The following is a 16,228-nucleotide window of genomic DNA, read 5'->3' on the forward strand; positions in this document are numbered from 1 at the left end:
CTATCCCCATGCTGTGTCGGTGACGACCGTCTGGCCGCTTTCTAGGGCCGGTCGCCGCCGTACCGAGGAGGGGTTTATGCCGCCGACCGCCTGGTTTTTCTTCGTGTTAGAGCCCTTTTTTTTTGGGGCCCCCCCCCAGACTTCCGCTGTTCCAGCGGAAGCTCGACCCTGGACCGGACCGCCAAGTACCACGCTGGCTGCCCGATGATTCTTACAGAGGCGATGGCTTGGGACCTGCCGTACCTGTCGCTGATGGGTTGGTTCCCGCTACTGGCTTGGCTGTCCCTTTCTGTGTTTAACCGCTGCCGCTGTTCCTGCCGCTCCTGAGCTGGTTGCATGGTTCCTGTCGACTCCTGGTTCCATCCGTCGCCATGGTCCATGCTGGTCCTGCCATGGTGTGTCTTCCCCAAGTCCCAGGTCCTTTCCGGACAGGGTTGCCCCCCCCCAGTCGGGCCAGGGTTTGCTTCGGCAATAGGCCCGACTCCGGCCTGGAATGGAGGACCAGTGACGACTGGTCCTGGCATGAGCTTTTTGTTGGGGGGACGAAAGAAAGAGGAAGGTGTTCATCTTCGTCCTTCGTCATGTTAGCTGCCTCTTCCCCTTCGACTTCTAAGGCCCATAAGCCGAAGAAGAAGAAGGGCTGCCTCCCCCCCACCTAAGAAGCTCCTTCTTCGGGAAACTTCTAAGGGCCCGTCCCACCTCGGTGGGACGGGGGGTTCCTTTCTGCTGGGTCCCATCTGCCGCCTTCGGGAGCGGGGCCCTGTGGGCTCCCCCTTCCGTTAAGGAAGAGAACTAGACGGGGACCAGAGGGAGTATCGGTTAGCTCTGGGTACGTCCTCGCCATGGTTGCTAAGCGGTGATGCCGCTTACGCCAGGTTCCGGCTCGGAGTCTCTCGTTCGCGGGAGATCCCAGAGTGTACGCTCTCCCTCGGGAGAGACCGTGCCAGCCAAAGTTGTTTCGGCGCCAGAGTTCGCTCGGCGCCAAGACCACGGCACGGAGCAGAAGGCTGGCGAGAACCGCTCAGGTGAAACTCCTCGCCAGGCACAGCAAGCCGCTCTCGCAGCGACCAGCTTTGGTAACCGGGTTTGGGGGTTTGGTTTTGTTATTCCCCCATAAGAAGACTCCTTCAAGGGAACTTCGAAAATAGGGCTCGGTCACATTCCGGTTGTGACGGGGGGAGGGTATTTCTGGCGGTGGTCCCCTGTTCCTTCGGGAACGGGGCCCGTACTTCCCCTTCTGGAGAAAGAAGAAGAAGACGGGGACCAAGGGAGTGTGCTGGCTACCGCGGGTACACCCTCGCCTGGTCTTGGCAGCTCTGCTGCTAAGCCAGGTACCGGCTCGGGTTCTCGTGCCGCGAGAAGTTCCGACGTGTACGATTTCCTCCTTCGGGGTGGACCCGTGCAGCCAAAGTTAAAGACGGCCTGGAGTTCGCTCAGCGTCATGACCGAGGCACGGAGCAGAAGGACTGGTCGAGAAGCCGCTCAGGTGACTCTCGCCAGGCCAGCAGGCCGACTCTCGCAGAACGACCAGCCGGTACCCTGAGGGGACGTGACGGTCTCTGACCGGCCACGGGTTGCATGGCTGGGAAGAGGTTCCCACCAGGTCCCCCTTCGACCGATGGATACCAGCCTCGGTTTGACGGGTGCCGACGAGGACGACTCAACCGGTCTCACTGGCGAAACGACAGAGCTCTGCAAGGTAACCTGGACCCGCCGCTCCCACAGGGATCCGGGCGGATACGGTGACCAGCAGCAGCTCGTTATGACGCACGGGACCTGGGGTGTCGACGTGCTCAGTCGAGCCGCTACGCCACAGGTGAAGCGGCCAACCGGGCCAGGCCTGCAGATCGATCCCCCCACCGCGGGTTGGTGATCGGCTGCAGCCCCCCAACGGTACGCTGGTCCTGCCAGCGACTCGCGGGGGGGGGAGGGGTCGCGTCAGGTCTGGTCCTCTTTTTCCACTACCTTCAACTTGACCTCGGGCTTACACCGGGAAGAGCGAGGTCAGCTAGGAGTGATCGTGAGAGGTGTTGACCGCTCACGATCCCCGTCACGACGCCGCACGGTTGCCACGTTATGGTCTTAGGACCAAACCAGGACGTACGCGCAAAGTGATTGGAGGCGACCCGGTCAGGGGGAGAGGGGGTTGGGGGTTGTTTTGGTAGGCGTCAGTTCTGTCTCTCCGATACCTTCAACTTCCTCAGCCATACGCCAGGAAGAGCGAGGTATATAGGAGTGATCGGTGAAGAGATGCGCCGCTCACGATCCCGGTACCGACGCCGCACGTGCCAGGTTCGGTCGTTAGGACCAACCAGGCGTACGCGCAAGTTGATTGGAGGCAAACCGTTCAGGGATCTGTTTGCTGGTCCTTTCTTCTGAAGGAGGAGGGTCCTGGGAGCTGCTCTTGTTGGAGGGACTGGACGGTCCTACTCCTCAAGACGCTGTAACTTCCGAGATTCAGAGTAACTTTACCCAGGTTATTGCACTGATTCGTCAGCACAACGACCGGGGGGGGAAGGATCGCCACTCCCACCAGCAGAGCCCATGTCTCTGCTCGAGTCGTTTTGGGGCCCGAGAGGGAACCAAACCGACGTGGGTATGCCGCGATCGGAGCTTGCCGATTCTGTCTTGAACCAGAGTCTCTCGTCTCCGGACAAGAAGGCTCTCTTCAGTTCTGGCCGGATTCGATCAAGCTACTTCCACCTCCTCTACTGACTGCACAGCGGCGTTTCTACGTGTCTTCGGACACCGTATTTAAATACTCCTTCGTCCTCCTGAGAGGTTTCGACCTCGACGAGGACTGGAATGAGTCGGAGGACGGTATCGGCTCTCTCCTGTCAGGTGTCGATCAGCCCCACCCAGACGACGTTCACAGTGGCGGCAGACCCTTACCTACAGTGAGAGTTCGTAACCCTCCTCGGGGAAAACGTTTTCTCCTGACGATACGTTTTCCCAGACTCTGAGAGGCCATCGCCGCCAAGGCGATGGCTGCTCCTACTCTTCTCCAACTGCTAGTTCCACTGGGAAGGCGTGCGAGTATCCAATTCCTCCCCCATTCCCTCTCTCCTTACGGCTACGAGGGAAAGGGAAGGATCCTACAGAGATTTCTCTGTAGGATCCCAGTTGGGACTGCGCTACCAGGGGGGACCTTCGGGTCCTACCCTGACGTAAGCCCCGGTCGTTGAGGAGGGATCCTGCCCCATTCTCGATTTCTACGGGAATCGAGAGGACCACCAGCCGATATCGTTTGACGAATTCGGTGGGGGTTTTCGCAGACTGCTTAGAATTCTACGGAATTTCTAGCGCATTCAGAGTGTTAGAGTTTCTTACGATCTCCAAACACTTAGGCGAGACCACGGTCCAAAGTGAGCGAGAGAGAATCCCCGATATGTACACGATAATCGGGAACCTCGCCTATGCTCGAATTCCTGGAATTTCTAGCATTAGGAAGAAGACTGCTGTCTGAAAGAAGACTATCTCACAGTAGGCGACCAACCTGGAATAGAGAAGAACGGACGGGAATATCCAGTTTGGCTGGAACTATCGTCTTAGTATTCTGTTCACCATTGAACGCTTTCCTCGAGGAAGACTTCTCCACTTCACTCTTTAATAGAGAACGAAGGTGGTCGATCTCCATCCTTATTTTGTTTTCTTGAAGGAAAAGAATTTAGGATGGAGATCGTTGTTCAGAATCCTACAAACATACTACGTATATTAACCTCGCGACATGATTCTGCTAAGCAGTTGAATGGTCCGAGGGGTAGGCGCATATCCTGGTTATTCTACGGATTGCGACTTAGACGAAAAGTATTCTAATTGAACTGCAAACCCGGGTTGCCTGCAACCTCCCAGGAGTTTCCAGTTTCAATTTTATATACTTATGGTGTTGTCACAACAACACCATTTAAGCTTTTATATTTACCGAAATTCGTTTCGCTTAAATATAATTGCTCGAGCATATCTTTTATGCTCGGTGGTTTCTAGCCGAACGCATTCCTTCGTGGAAAGGATTACTTGGCAACTCAGGATGACGAGTCAGCGACAGCTACTGCGTATTGAATTGCCCGCGGCATTTCAGTATCACCTGCCGCTTTGAGATAGACGGTTGTTATGTCTTTCTCACCTGCTTTGATGAATAACAACCGTATCTCTGCCCAACAATCACGGACTTAAGTCTCTGATTAACGGGGATTCTCGCATACATGAATGACCATCTACTGCTGAGAAACGCTAGTATTCATCGTCTTCGGTATTGCGAGAATTTTAAACAGAGATATCTATTCGACTCTCATCTTTCTGTTTACCGCACGGTAACAGAATTCTGTAATAGTCTCTTGCTGCATCGTATCCCGATAATGCGAATGATTTTTGCGGAATCTGAGTTTGTCCTCAAAATATCTTGTATTCGGAGGTGTACAATTGTTCATTGTTCACCCAGGATTAGCAGATGTATTGAAAGACATCGCCTACTCCCACACCTGCCAGCTCTACTTCCAAACGTTCAGCCCATGAGAAGCAGTTCTTCAAGCGGCTCTCCCCTGTGTTTCATTACTGAAGAACGCCCCGCTTTCATTGCACAACGGCAGCAATGAAATGGCGGTTAGCGTTTTCAGTCATTTGTAAGCACAGGTTTAGAATCTTGAGATTCCTTCTCTCGATTCAGCTGGAGACGTAGGTTGCATTCATTGCCTACCTTCGTCTTCAACGTCACATAGTGTTGTTCTCCTTAAGCTGAGATTCAACGTCTATGAGAGTTTTCTTGCCATCAGGGACCTCGTCTTTTTGAAGGCAATTGACTTTCGCCTTTTGAGCTTATGCATTAAGAGAATCATCGCCGCGCCGTCCGGCATCGGTGACTAACAAATATTTTATTTGTTTGGTCTCTCAGCATAACTCTTTAAAGGGCGAAGGTCACGTGACTTACCCGGATGCTTGGACAACTTGCCTCTACTGATTCCGAACCAGTCAGTCGGCAGCTGTCAGAGCGCCCGAGTCAGTTACGAACTATGCTGTGGACTTAGTTCGGTTGTTCCAGAGCAATCATTACTTCGTCTTAATAGCTTGTCAGTATGAGTACTGTACATAACCAAAGTCGAGAAGAGGGATAGGTCATACGACTATTCCTTCTTTTCGTCTTAGGTAACTGCATGACTTCTCTTGAGAAGTCAAGCACAAAGGGATGGGGATTTGTGACGCTCGATTTCGTACCGATCTTCGTAGCGAAGACTCAGAACCCTTCGGTAACTGACGATTGGTTCGAGTCCTTCACAATACCCTCCCTAATGGACGTCACCGCCTCCGATACGAAGGCTATGCTGCTTTGTCCTGTGAAGGTGCGACGGAGCTGTCTGAAGAAACTCGACACCCAGGATGAGTGTGGACGCCTCTTCATCATTCTCTCGCGTTCCGCAAGAACCTTCTCCGTGGCGCAGGTAATGAAGGCAGGCGCCTGGTCCAACCGGTACCGCATGCACCTCCTTCTACCTTCAGGATATTGCCCACAGTTCCTTGGATCTTTTTCCTTGGGAAACCGTGGTGGTTGCTCAACACGTTGTGTAGTTAACCCAGACCCTCGCAGGCTGAACAGCATCGAGTCTGGTGTGACCGTAAGAATGGATGAGGAATGAGAGTGTGACTGGCTCCTCTTCCCATCTTTTTTCTTTCCCTCTACCTTTGGGTAGAGGGGACACGGTCGTCACCCTGCTGGGTAAGGACGAGATGCAGGTGAGCTACTCAATAGAGCACCATCCTATCCCTTTCAGTAGGGATAGGAGTAAATATCCACCACTTCCTCCAACAAGGGGGAGGAAGTGGATGCCAAATTGAGACAAACCCATCATTTTATGATTGTCTCTTGCAAACAGGAACAAGTTCTTGCTTGCTGGTACGAAGAGATACGCTTGCCTCTCTCTTAGTACTTGGCCCAGAGGTCTGACCATTGATCCTGCGGTGCACACCCCGATCAATCGGACAGAGGTTTGGATCCCTCCTTGCTCTTACGACCAGGGAGGCACTCCAGGGTTGGACGAACACCAGTCTGTTCACCAAAAAGACTCAGATTCCTCCCACCAAGAAGTGAGTCTTCCTATTGTTAAAGGACCGAGGGTTTGTATTACGTATCGGAAACAAATGACAATTTGTCGAAAATTGCATTTTTTCCTAACTATACAAACCTGAGGTCCTTTACATATAGTCCCACCTCATGCCACCCCTCACTCTGCCAACTTTTTGCATGGGCCTAAAGCACCAAAAGTGATTCTTCACCTCTCGGCAGCGCGCGGGCGCGCGCACGAATCGGACAAGCAGTTAACTACCGTTCTCCCCTTGTTCGAAGCTTACGACCGTCCCAGCTGCCGCTAGTTACCTTCCTATTGTTAAAGGACCTCAGGTTTGTATAGTTAGGAAAAATGCAATTTTCGACAAATTGTCATTTTTAAATTACGGATGTAACAATTGTAAACCTGTAGTACAGACATAAGCAACAATTAGAGAAACGGCCGATTGCTGACATCATTTGCCGTCATTTGCCGTCACTATTAAAAAAAAAAGGCTCAGGCAAAATAGATGTTCAAAACTAGCAAAATCACACTTAATGCTTATACAATCAAATTATTGTGCAACTTTTAAACCCAACTTTGTTAATTTACAAGAAAGTATCTAAATTACATTTCTTTTGCCAGCCAAGTGCAATGGCAATGAAGGTATCGATAGTTCAATCAGCCGAGATTTTGAGAATGTAAACAATATCGAATGCAAATATCATACGATGACATTGCTTATATTCTTTAAAATATGCTTAACTTTTTCAAATTATCATTTTCTCCAGAAAGCATATATATGTTTAGGCTTATAGACCTTTTTGGTTTTTAGAGTTATGGATGAAGATCCTACTCCGGTAAAAAAGTGAGAACTCACTCGTCCTAACGTCTAATTATGGTAATTACGGTAATTGCTGTAATTAGTTGTTTTGTTTACAGTATCAAAAGTTGTATCACTAGCGATTCACTAGAATAACCTATGTTTTTTACCATTATTAGGTTACAAATTTTTAGTTTACAGCAGTGTCGATAGTTTGTCCATAGTTGTGACTGTAGCCAACTATTGATACAACTATCGACACTTCAAGGGTAAGCCTATCATTAAAAATATTACAGGATTTTAAAGTTGTCATAGAATCCCTCTTACACTATATATTTTCAATAATCTTAAGTTCAGTTGTGGATCTTACCATTTTCATCACCAAATGAGCATGATAATGCCTGTTAGCAGCAACTGACTGAACCACTTTTGTTTACAAAAATCATAGGATTCCTTGGGTCGGTTTCCGATTTTGGTTGAGCTCAGATGCAACACGTACTCAAAGTATTCCGTTGAAATCTGATTATTTAATAGTTCTAATATGATCGAGGTCTGGGGTCTACTGTATAAGAAACATATATTTCTATTTATAGGATGTCTTAATAATGTATTGAAGTTCTGTTGTGTTGTATTGTGACGTCATAGACCACAAGGTGATGACAGTGTGGGAAGGGAAAATGTAAATAAAGACTGTGAGATGAAATAGCGAGGCTTATTGTTGTGGTGGTAGTTAAGAGAGCTCTCTTTTGTCAAAATTTATGGGTTGTAAGTCTGGTTGTATAGTTGTTTAAAGTGATGAGCTGGATTATACTAGAACCGAGGAACGTGAACAGGTGGGTAGATTGCATGATTGTAGCATATTGGCTAAGAAAATATTCAGACAGTACTTCAACAAGGAAGAAGAAAAAAAAGAGTTAAAACAGTTAGAAATAACAGCATCATCATAAAACATTCGAAAATATTTCCACAAGATACCAGTTTTTTTAGAAACCGATGAAACTGTATTACATAAAGTATGCATATTAAAAGGCAGTATCATTAAATTACATAAAAGATTTTTTAAACTGACATTCACTTAAATGTAAATCAAGATGGAAAGACAAAAGTGTTTGAGTTTACTAGCATTTTTTGATGGGTTAAGCTTCATGCCTCAAAGCTATTCCACTTATGAATACGTGCAAGACTTTCAATCGGAGCTTCCGTAACCACAGTCCTAAGGCACGAAGTTGGAATAACGGCTAGATAAGTAGAATCATCAGAGTATGCAATCAGTTTTTTCTCCAGACATTGCCACCTGTCATTAGTAATGTATATACATCACTACAGGTGCTGTTCCAAGAATATTTTCTTCCAGGTTGAATGTATTTTTTGGCTACTTCTGAAAAGTAAATCTTCACTTACATTGCATTGGTTTGTATCCATGTAGGCATAAATACCAAATTTTTCTTTATTAATTTTGATTTTTGTAGATATAAAAAACAAAGCCCTTTAATGTATATCCTACCTCTACCACCACACTTAGTCTTTGATATAAAAGATCAATTGGCATCTTACATGCAAGGCACTTTTTTCGAACCCTTGCTATCTCACTAGTGCTACCATACGTCTAACATTGTTAGCACATTCATTAAGTTATACTTGAAAGTTATTCTCAACTTGAAAGGCTTTGGTTTGTGTACCTAGGAAAACTGCAAAGTATTTTTAGAAATTTTGTATGTTTTCTGGAGTATCTACAGTAACACCTTATGTGCTTGGTGAGTGTCATGTGTATGGGACTTCTGACATCTATTACAATTCTATTATTTTAAGGAATATGCTCAGAAGGGCTCTTTCATTGTTCAAAATTGTCAAGTTGGTATGACAAAGAAACAGTCTGTATAAGGACATTTATTATCAATGATTTATAGAGAAATGTTTTTGTATATGTACAAAACTTATTTTTTGTTATAAGATATGAACATTATTTTATGTAATAAGATGTGATGCTTGTAATTAATTATTTTTCGACCATGAAATATATATTTTCTGTTGTACAATATTATGTTCATCTCATGCATGACAGGCATTTTAGCGGTCAATTCCGTCATGTTTTTGTTTGGCTCTTTTTATAGTCCACTGGAAAGCATTTATCCTACTCAAAAGATACCCTAATCTGCATTAAGAAATATGAATATTTATATGCATTTTGTTATTTATTTTCAGATCATCAAAGAAATAAGTGAAATAGAGGCACAATTAGTAGAACGTGGCTGTTTGGCTGGCTGGTATTGTCCAACGCTATTGCTTCATGTTGTTGGTGTTCTTCGTAAATATCACTGTTGTCTATTAGGTTAGTGAGTACATTATTTACTGTGTGATATTTTACAGTGCTTCCTAAAGGCTAAAGACTTGAAAGATATCTGTAGTCCTATTCAGTGCTTCTTGGATAAATTTTGAGTGCATTTAAAAAGAAAAATTATTTAAATACTATTGGATGAGTTTTCTGTTTCTTGTTAGCATTGTTTTTTCTGAATTTCTATTTAGGAAAACAAAATTTATATTTAATGTGAAAGTTTGGTAAAGATTCTTGAGCATTCAGAAATAGCCAGATCAGCAAATAGAAAATTATCCTTAAGGAAATGTTATAGACTAGTTACATATAAAGAAATTAAATTAGAGAAATATTGGGTAATTCTTATTCACAATCCAATTTCAAGCACTGGATTCACTAATGCAAATACAATGTACCTGTACATAATCCAGCTCCTTCACTAATTTGGCACTGGTGCAGAATTTTGTGGTCCACCATAATGTAAAATTTCCTGGGTCACTATGCTATCCTGCTGCACTTTATTCTGGTTGGCTATGTCTATTCACCTGCTGGCTCTCTTAAATAGTCAGTAAACCCTATTTATTTCAATAAAAGTTGTTATTGTAGATAATTAACTTCTCTTTTAAGAGTTATTTGTAGAGGTGTTGTTCATTTGTGGAGTGCATATACTTTTGTTACTTATGATAGGAGTCCCGAATAAGAAAAGGTTTTTCTTTCAAAAGTAAAAAATTTACACCAGAAGATTGTATACTGTTTTATCTTTTGTAAGCTGATTTCTCTCTGCTGTTTCATCATTGAGTATATGAATAGCTGTGAACAAGCTCTATAAATAGTGTGCTGGGAAAAATTTATTGAAATTTATTAAAATTATATCTAAGAAAAAACATGACAAACAGTACAAAGCACATAAAGAACAAAGTCAGTGCATTAATGTGGCCTGTCCAAAATGCAGCACAAAATGACAAATTTTCCAAGACAATTTATTCATGTATTAGTCATGAAAATAACTTCAAAATACACTAATTAGTGATTATTTTCATTGATAAACCCCGCGAATAGGCAAATTTCCCACAAATGATGGGTAGATATGGTCCAGAGAGAAATCCGCGAATCTGTGAGTCTGCGAATCCGGAGAATGTGAATACAGGGCCCACTGTATATGCAGTGTTCCCCTGTATTCACTGGGGATAGGTGCCAGACCCCCCCCCCCCCCCCCCCCCCCCCCCCCCCCCCCCCCCCCCCCCCCCCCTCCCCCCCCCCCCCCCCCCCCCCCCCCCCCCCCCCCCCCCCCCCCCCCCCCCCCACGGCAAATAGTTGAAACCACTATAAAACTGCTTAAAACTGCCCATTTTGTTTGTTAAAATAAAACTCATTAAAACCACTAAACATTATTACACCTGGTTTTTTTTAAAGGTTTATGACAGGAAGCACATTTTATGATGAAATTGATATAAAACCAGGAATTGGTGGATATTCTCATAGAAAAATACTGAGAATAGGCGAATTTTTTGCAAATAATGAGGGTATATGTTCCAGTCAGATATCTGTAACTATATATATACTATATAGTTATATATATATATATATATATATATATATATATATATATATATATATATATATATATATATATATAAATGTGTGTGTGTGTGTGTGTGTGTGTGTGTATGTATATATGTATGTATATATATAAAAGGTTTTTTGCCACGAAGGAAAAAATGAAAAAGCGAGATAGCCGAGTACTTTCGGTCCTGTTCGGACCCTTTACTGAAGGCAAACTGATTTTACAGAGAACAACATAGTCAAAAGAAGGCTTAATATACAAACTGACACTACAAGATTAGCAATAAGGGCAATTTTCACTCTACAGAAAGGAGGAGCTGCCTGAGGGTAGCCACACCTTGAAGGATACTCGCAGTAAACAAGTTATTCTTCCAGAAAACAGTACATTTTGAAAAAACACGGGAGCATATACAATTTAATATCATGAATTTTACACAAATTTTCCCCAAAAAATTATTATTAATGAAAAGACGAAAGAAAATATAAATATATATATATATAGAGTAAGAGAAAGAGGGAGAGAGAATATCGAACCAGAGAGAGAGAGAGAGAGAGAGAGAGAGAGAGAGAGAGAGAGAATAATAACTATATACATGTGGGACTACTATGAGATTCAGGGTCTCTGTAACACGGTTTTTTGGACTCTGCTCCTTGTCAAAGCATCGGATGTAGCTGAAAGTTGACATATGTATATTTTACAACCACACACAAATTTTGTCAGCATTATCAATAACCTAAACCCGATAGTTTTAATTTTTATAGAGTAAAAATGATCTAGCCGACGCCATGGCCAATGATTACGAGCCAAGAGTCGAAAAACATTCATTACGTAAGCAAGGTAAACAAACACCTTTTGACTAAATGTTGCCCCGCCCAGCCACCAGATAGAAATTCCATCGGCTCTGAAACCCAAAGACTTTATGAATGGCGGAACGATACATAGATGTGGGTGGGGTATCAGTGCTAGCGTAGTAATACTACTGTAGCAGTAGTGCCGCAACAGTATAGAAGTAGTATACATGAATTAAACGTTTAGGCCAACTGCTGGGATCCTTGATGATCATTTAGCACTTCTTACAACTACTCGAGAAATTAGTTTTTATAGCCAGAAGTTAAATTTTCTAATCCAACAATGCCCATGGTAGCCTTCAGTGTTATCCTGAATTATAACGAGGCGAAAGTGGGTGGAGCCTCATGAAGTCACCATTCTGACGATAATTATTGGTGAAGGTTTAAAGCCAATATACGGTACCGGCTATTTTTTTTCAGTAAATAGGTAGATAGCCAATAGTAAATAAAAATTGCTTGACATTGGATATAGCAGTTATCAAATCAAGCTTGTCTACTATGTTTTTGATAATTACCAACTATTTCCAACATCTTGTCAATCTGATTGTGACCTATAAAGTAGACTGTAATTTCTTAGGAAACTTATTTTGGGAGTTAGACTAATAATCGAAGTGTTTTTGTATTTATTAACATATTTTGTTGGTTTGTTCATTATGACAATTATCAGTGGAGAGGTTCCAGAGTTCATAAAGGTGTACTGCTTTGCTTGTATTTAAATTTGTATGTCATTGTTGCTAGAGGTTTAGCCTTCGTTACGTATAGCCAATCATCCATTGAGAAAGAGGGAAGAAATGCTGTCATAAGTTACGTAACGAGTGCGTTCGAAACCTTTTCTCTGAGTAAGTTGGCCCGTCTTCAAAAAAGGTCACTTTTACATTGTAAGTACCAAATTTATTCAACCTACGTTGTGCAGAATACACTCAAAATTTGTGTTGATATAATATGTATTCTGAATAAGCGTTAAATTTATGAAATGCATAGATAAAAAGTTATTGCGAAAAAACCGTGTTACAGAGGCCCTGAATCTCATAGTAATTTATTAGTTGTTCATTTATTTTAACCCTTAAACGCCGACTGAACGTATTTTATGTCGACATTTTTTGTCTCTCGGGTGCCGACTGGACGTATTTTACGTCGACATACAAAAGTTTTTTAAAAATTTGCGGAAAAATACTTTTAGGCCTACCAGCCGAAAACTCTTGAATCACGGGCCTTGGGGGATGCTGGGAGTTCATGGATCAAGGTGTTATTTTGTTTACAATCGTTACGCAGGCGCGCAAGCGCGAATTTCTTTCTTGCCGCACTAAAAAGTATCTGTGACACATCTCGGAAATTATTTCGTCACTTTGACATAATTTTTTTACCATTTTAAATTAGCCGTTACATGGAGTATTATATATGAAAATGTGCGCATTCTTATGTAGACTACAACAAAAAAATACTCATGATTGTAGCTTTTATCAGTTTTGAGATATTTTCATATAAATAACGATAAGTACCAAAATTTCAACCTTCGGTCAACTTTGACTCTACCGAAATGGTCGAAAAACGCAATTGTAAGCTAAAACTCTTATGTTTTAGTAATATTCAATCATTTACCATAATTTTGCAACTAATTGGAAGTCTCTAGCACAATATTTCGATTTATGGTGAATTTATGAAAAAACTTTTTCCTTACGTCCGCGCGGTAACTCTTCCGAAAAAAAATCATACATGCGATTGTGGTAATGTTTGCACCATTTTAAATTAGCCGTTACATAAAGTTTATATATGAAATGTGCGAAATTTCATGCACAATACAACTAAAACAACCCATGGTTGTAACTTTTACCAATTTTGAAATATTTTCATATAAAAAATGATAAGTGACAAAATTTTCAACCTTGCGGGTCAACTTTGACTCTACCGAAATGGTCGAAAAACGCAATTGTAAGCTAAAACGCTTATATTCTAGTAATATTCAAGCATTTACCTTCATTTTGCAACAAATTGGAAGTCTCGCAACAATATTTCGATTTATGGTGAATTTATGAAAAAAATAACATTTTCTTTACGTCCGCGCGGTAACTCTTCCGAAAAAATCATACGTGCGATTGTGGTAATGTTTGCACCATTTTAAATTAGCCGTTACATAAAGTTTTATATATGAAAATGTGCGCAATTTCATGTATAATACAACAAAAATAGTTGAAGGTTGTAGCTTTTCTCATTTTTGAAATATTTGCATATAAATCACGATAAATAGAAAAAAACCCACGTTCGGTCAAATTTGACTCTACCGAAATGGTCGAAAAACGCAATTGTAAGATAAAACTCTTACAGTCTAGTAATATTCAGTCATTTATCTTCATCGTGAAACAAATTCGAAGTCTCTAGCACAATATTTAAATTTATGGTGAATTTTAAAAAAAACTTCCCTTCCCTCCGCGCGCGGATTCCCCGCCATAAATCTCCGAAATGCGTAAGTCCCATTCTTGGAATATTTGCTCCATTTCATATTAGGCATTTCATAGAGTTTTATATATGAAAATGTGCGCAATTTCATGTAGAATAAAACAAAAAATATTTGAAAGTTGTAGCTTTTCTTATTTCCGAAATAATTGCATATAAAAAAAAATATATAAAAAAATTCGACATTCGGTCAACTTTAACTCGTCAGATATGGTCAAAAACTGCATTTGTAAGCTAATATTCTTACAGTATAGTAATATTCAATCATTTTTCTTCATTTTGAAAGAAATTGGAAGTCTCTAGGACAATATTTAGATTTATGGTGAATTTTTGAAAAAAATATTTGTTTACGTCCGCGCGTTACGAATCCATGCATTATTTTGTGATAATATTTTCTCTGTGTTGCTTTTATCGTTTTACAATGTGTTATATACCAAAATGATTGCAATTTAGCGTAAATTACAACGAAAAAAAAGTAACTTGTTACCTTTAACCGTTTTGCGCACAGCGCGATTTGAATACAATTATATATGAAATTTTGTTTTTGCGCTATCATATATCGCATTATTTATATATGATAATGATAATTTTTTTCATTTCTGATGGTTGCATACTAAACTTCAGGCAATGACAAAAAAAGGAGCCAAAAATGAACTCTTAATCTTGAAAACTAAGCGCGCTGTGATTTTTTGAAAAAAATATTTTTTCCGCTTCCACGCTCACTCTGAAACGTCTCCGGCACACGGGAGACCTTTTTTTTTTACCGCTTCGGCGTTTAAGGGTTAAGGTCTTTCATAAACATCTTACAAATATATGGGTCCAAATGGTACATTCCCAGACTAAGATTTAGGTTGTTTTTATTAGTGATTTGTATAATTGCCGATTCCAGTAAATTTCTTGAAACATAATCATTAGATCTAGCAAACCGAGGTATCACCCCACTTAATACAATGAGATTTGGGGTGATACCTCGGTAATTGCTAGATCTAATGATTATATTTCAAGAAATTTACTGGAATCGGCAATTATACAAATCACTAATAAAAACAACCTAAATCTTAGTCTGGGAATGTACCATTTGGACCCATATATTTGTAAGATGTTTATGAAAGACCTTAAAATAAATGAACAACTAATAAAATAGTCCCACATGTATATAGTTATTATTTCTTTCTCTCTCTCTCTCTCTCTCTCTCTCTCTCTCTCTCTCTCTCTCTCTCTCTCTCTCTCTGGTTCGATATATATATATTTATTTTCTTTCGTCTTTTCATTATAATAATTTTTTGGGGAAAATTTGTGTAAAAATTCATATTAAATTGTATATGCTCCCGTGTTTTTTTTCAAATGTACTGTTTTCTGGAAGAATAACTTGTTTACTGCGTGTATCCTTCAAGGTGTGGCTACCCTCAGGCGGCTCCTCCTTTGTAAGAGTGAAAATCGCCCTTATTGCTAATCTTGTATTGTCAGTTTGGATATTAAGCCTTCTTTTGACTATGTTGTTCTCTGTAAAATCAGTTTGCCTTCAGTAAAGGGTCTGAACAGGACCGAAAGTACTCAGCTATCTTGTTTTTTCATTTTTTCCTTCGTGGCAAAAAAACCTTTAACTTATGCATCAGAAACTTGGAGCCTTACTTAAGCCTTAGAACATAAGTTACAACTCAAAGAGCTGTGGACAGAATAATGATGGGAATAACTCTAAGAGACAGAAAAAGTATAACATGGATATGAGAGCAAACTAAAGTAGAGGATATTCTAACAACAAGTAAGAAGAAGAAATGTGTGTGGATAGGACATATAATGAGAATGTCAGGTAATAGGTGGATGAAAAGAATAACAGATTTGGTCCCTAGAGAGTGTAAACAACCATGGGAAGGAAGAGAAGAAGATGGATTCACAAGCTAAGAAAATTTGCTGGTATAGAATGGCATAGAAAGACCATAAACAGAAGGGAGTGGAAGGACATGTCTGAGGCCTTTGTCCTGCAGTGGAATAGCAACAGCTGTTATATATATATATATATATATATTATTATATATAATATATATATATATATATATAGATATATATATTATATATATATATATATATATATTATATATATATATATATATATGACACACATATATTTACATACAGGGTACCTTGTTTGTAGAATATTCTTAAGTGGAGCATTCTGGTTATTTACTGAAATTTTAG

The 16,228-nt window shown here is 41.3% G+C and overlaps 1 protein-coding gene across 1 annotated transcript in view; it reads left to right on the forward strand.

Moving 5' to 3' along the window:
- Nucleotides 1–16,228, forward strand: part of LOC135217784 (mediator of RNA polymerase II transcription subunit 12-like protein) — a 375,610-nt gene that overhangs the window by 179,874 nt on the left and 179,508 nt on the right. The window contains 1 exon segment of the mRNA XM_064253813.1: nt 9,061–9,187. Within this exon segment, the coding sequence (XP_064109883.1) occupies nt 9,061–9,187 (127 nt within the window).

The sequence above is a fragment of the Macrobrachium nipponense genome, chromosome 7 (genome assembly GCF_015104395.2).
Source record: "Macrobrachium nipponense isolate FS-2020 chromosome 7, ASM1510439v2, whole genome shotgun sequence".
In the NCBI taxonomy this organism is placed as follows: Eukaryota; Metazoa; Arthropoda; class Malacostraca; order Decapoda; family Palaemonidae; genus Macrobrachium; species Macrobrachium nipponense.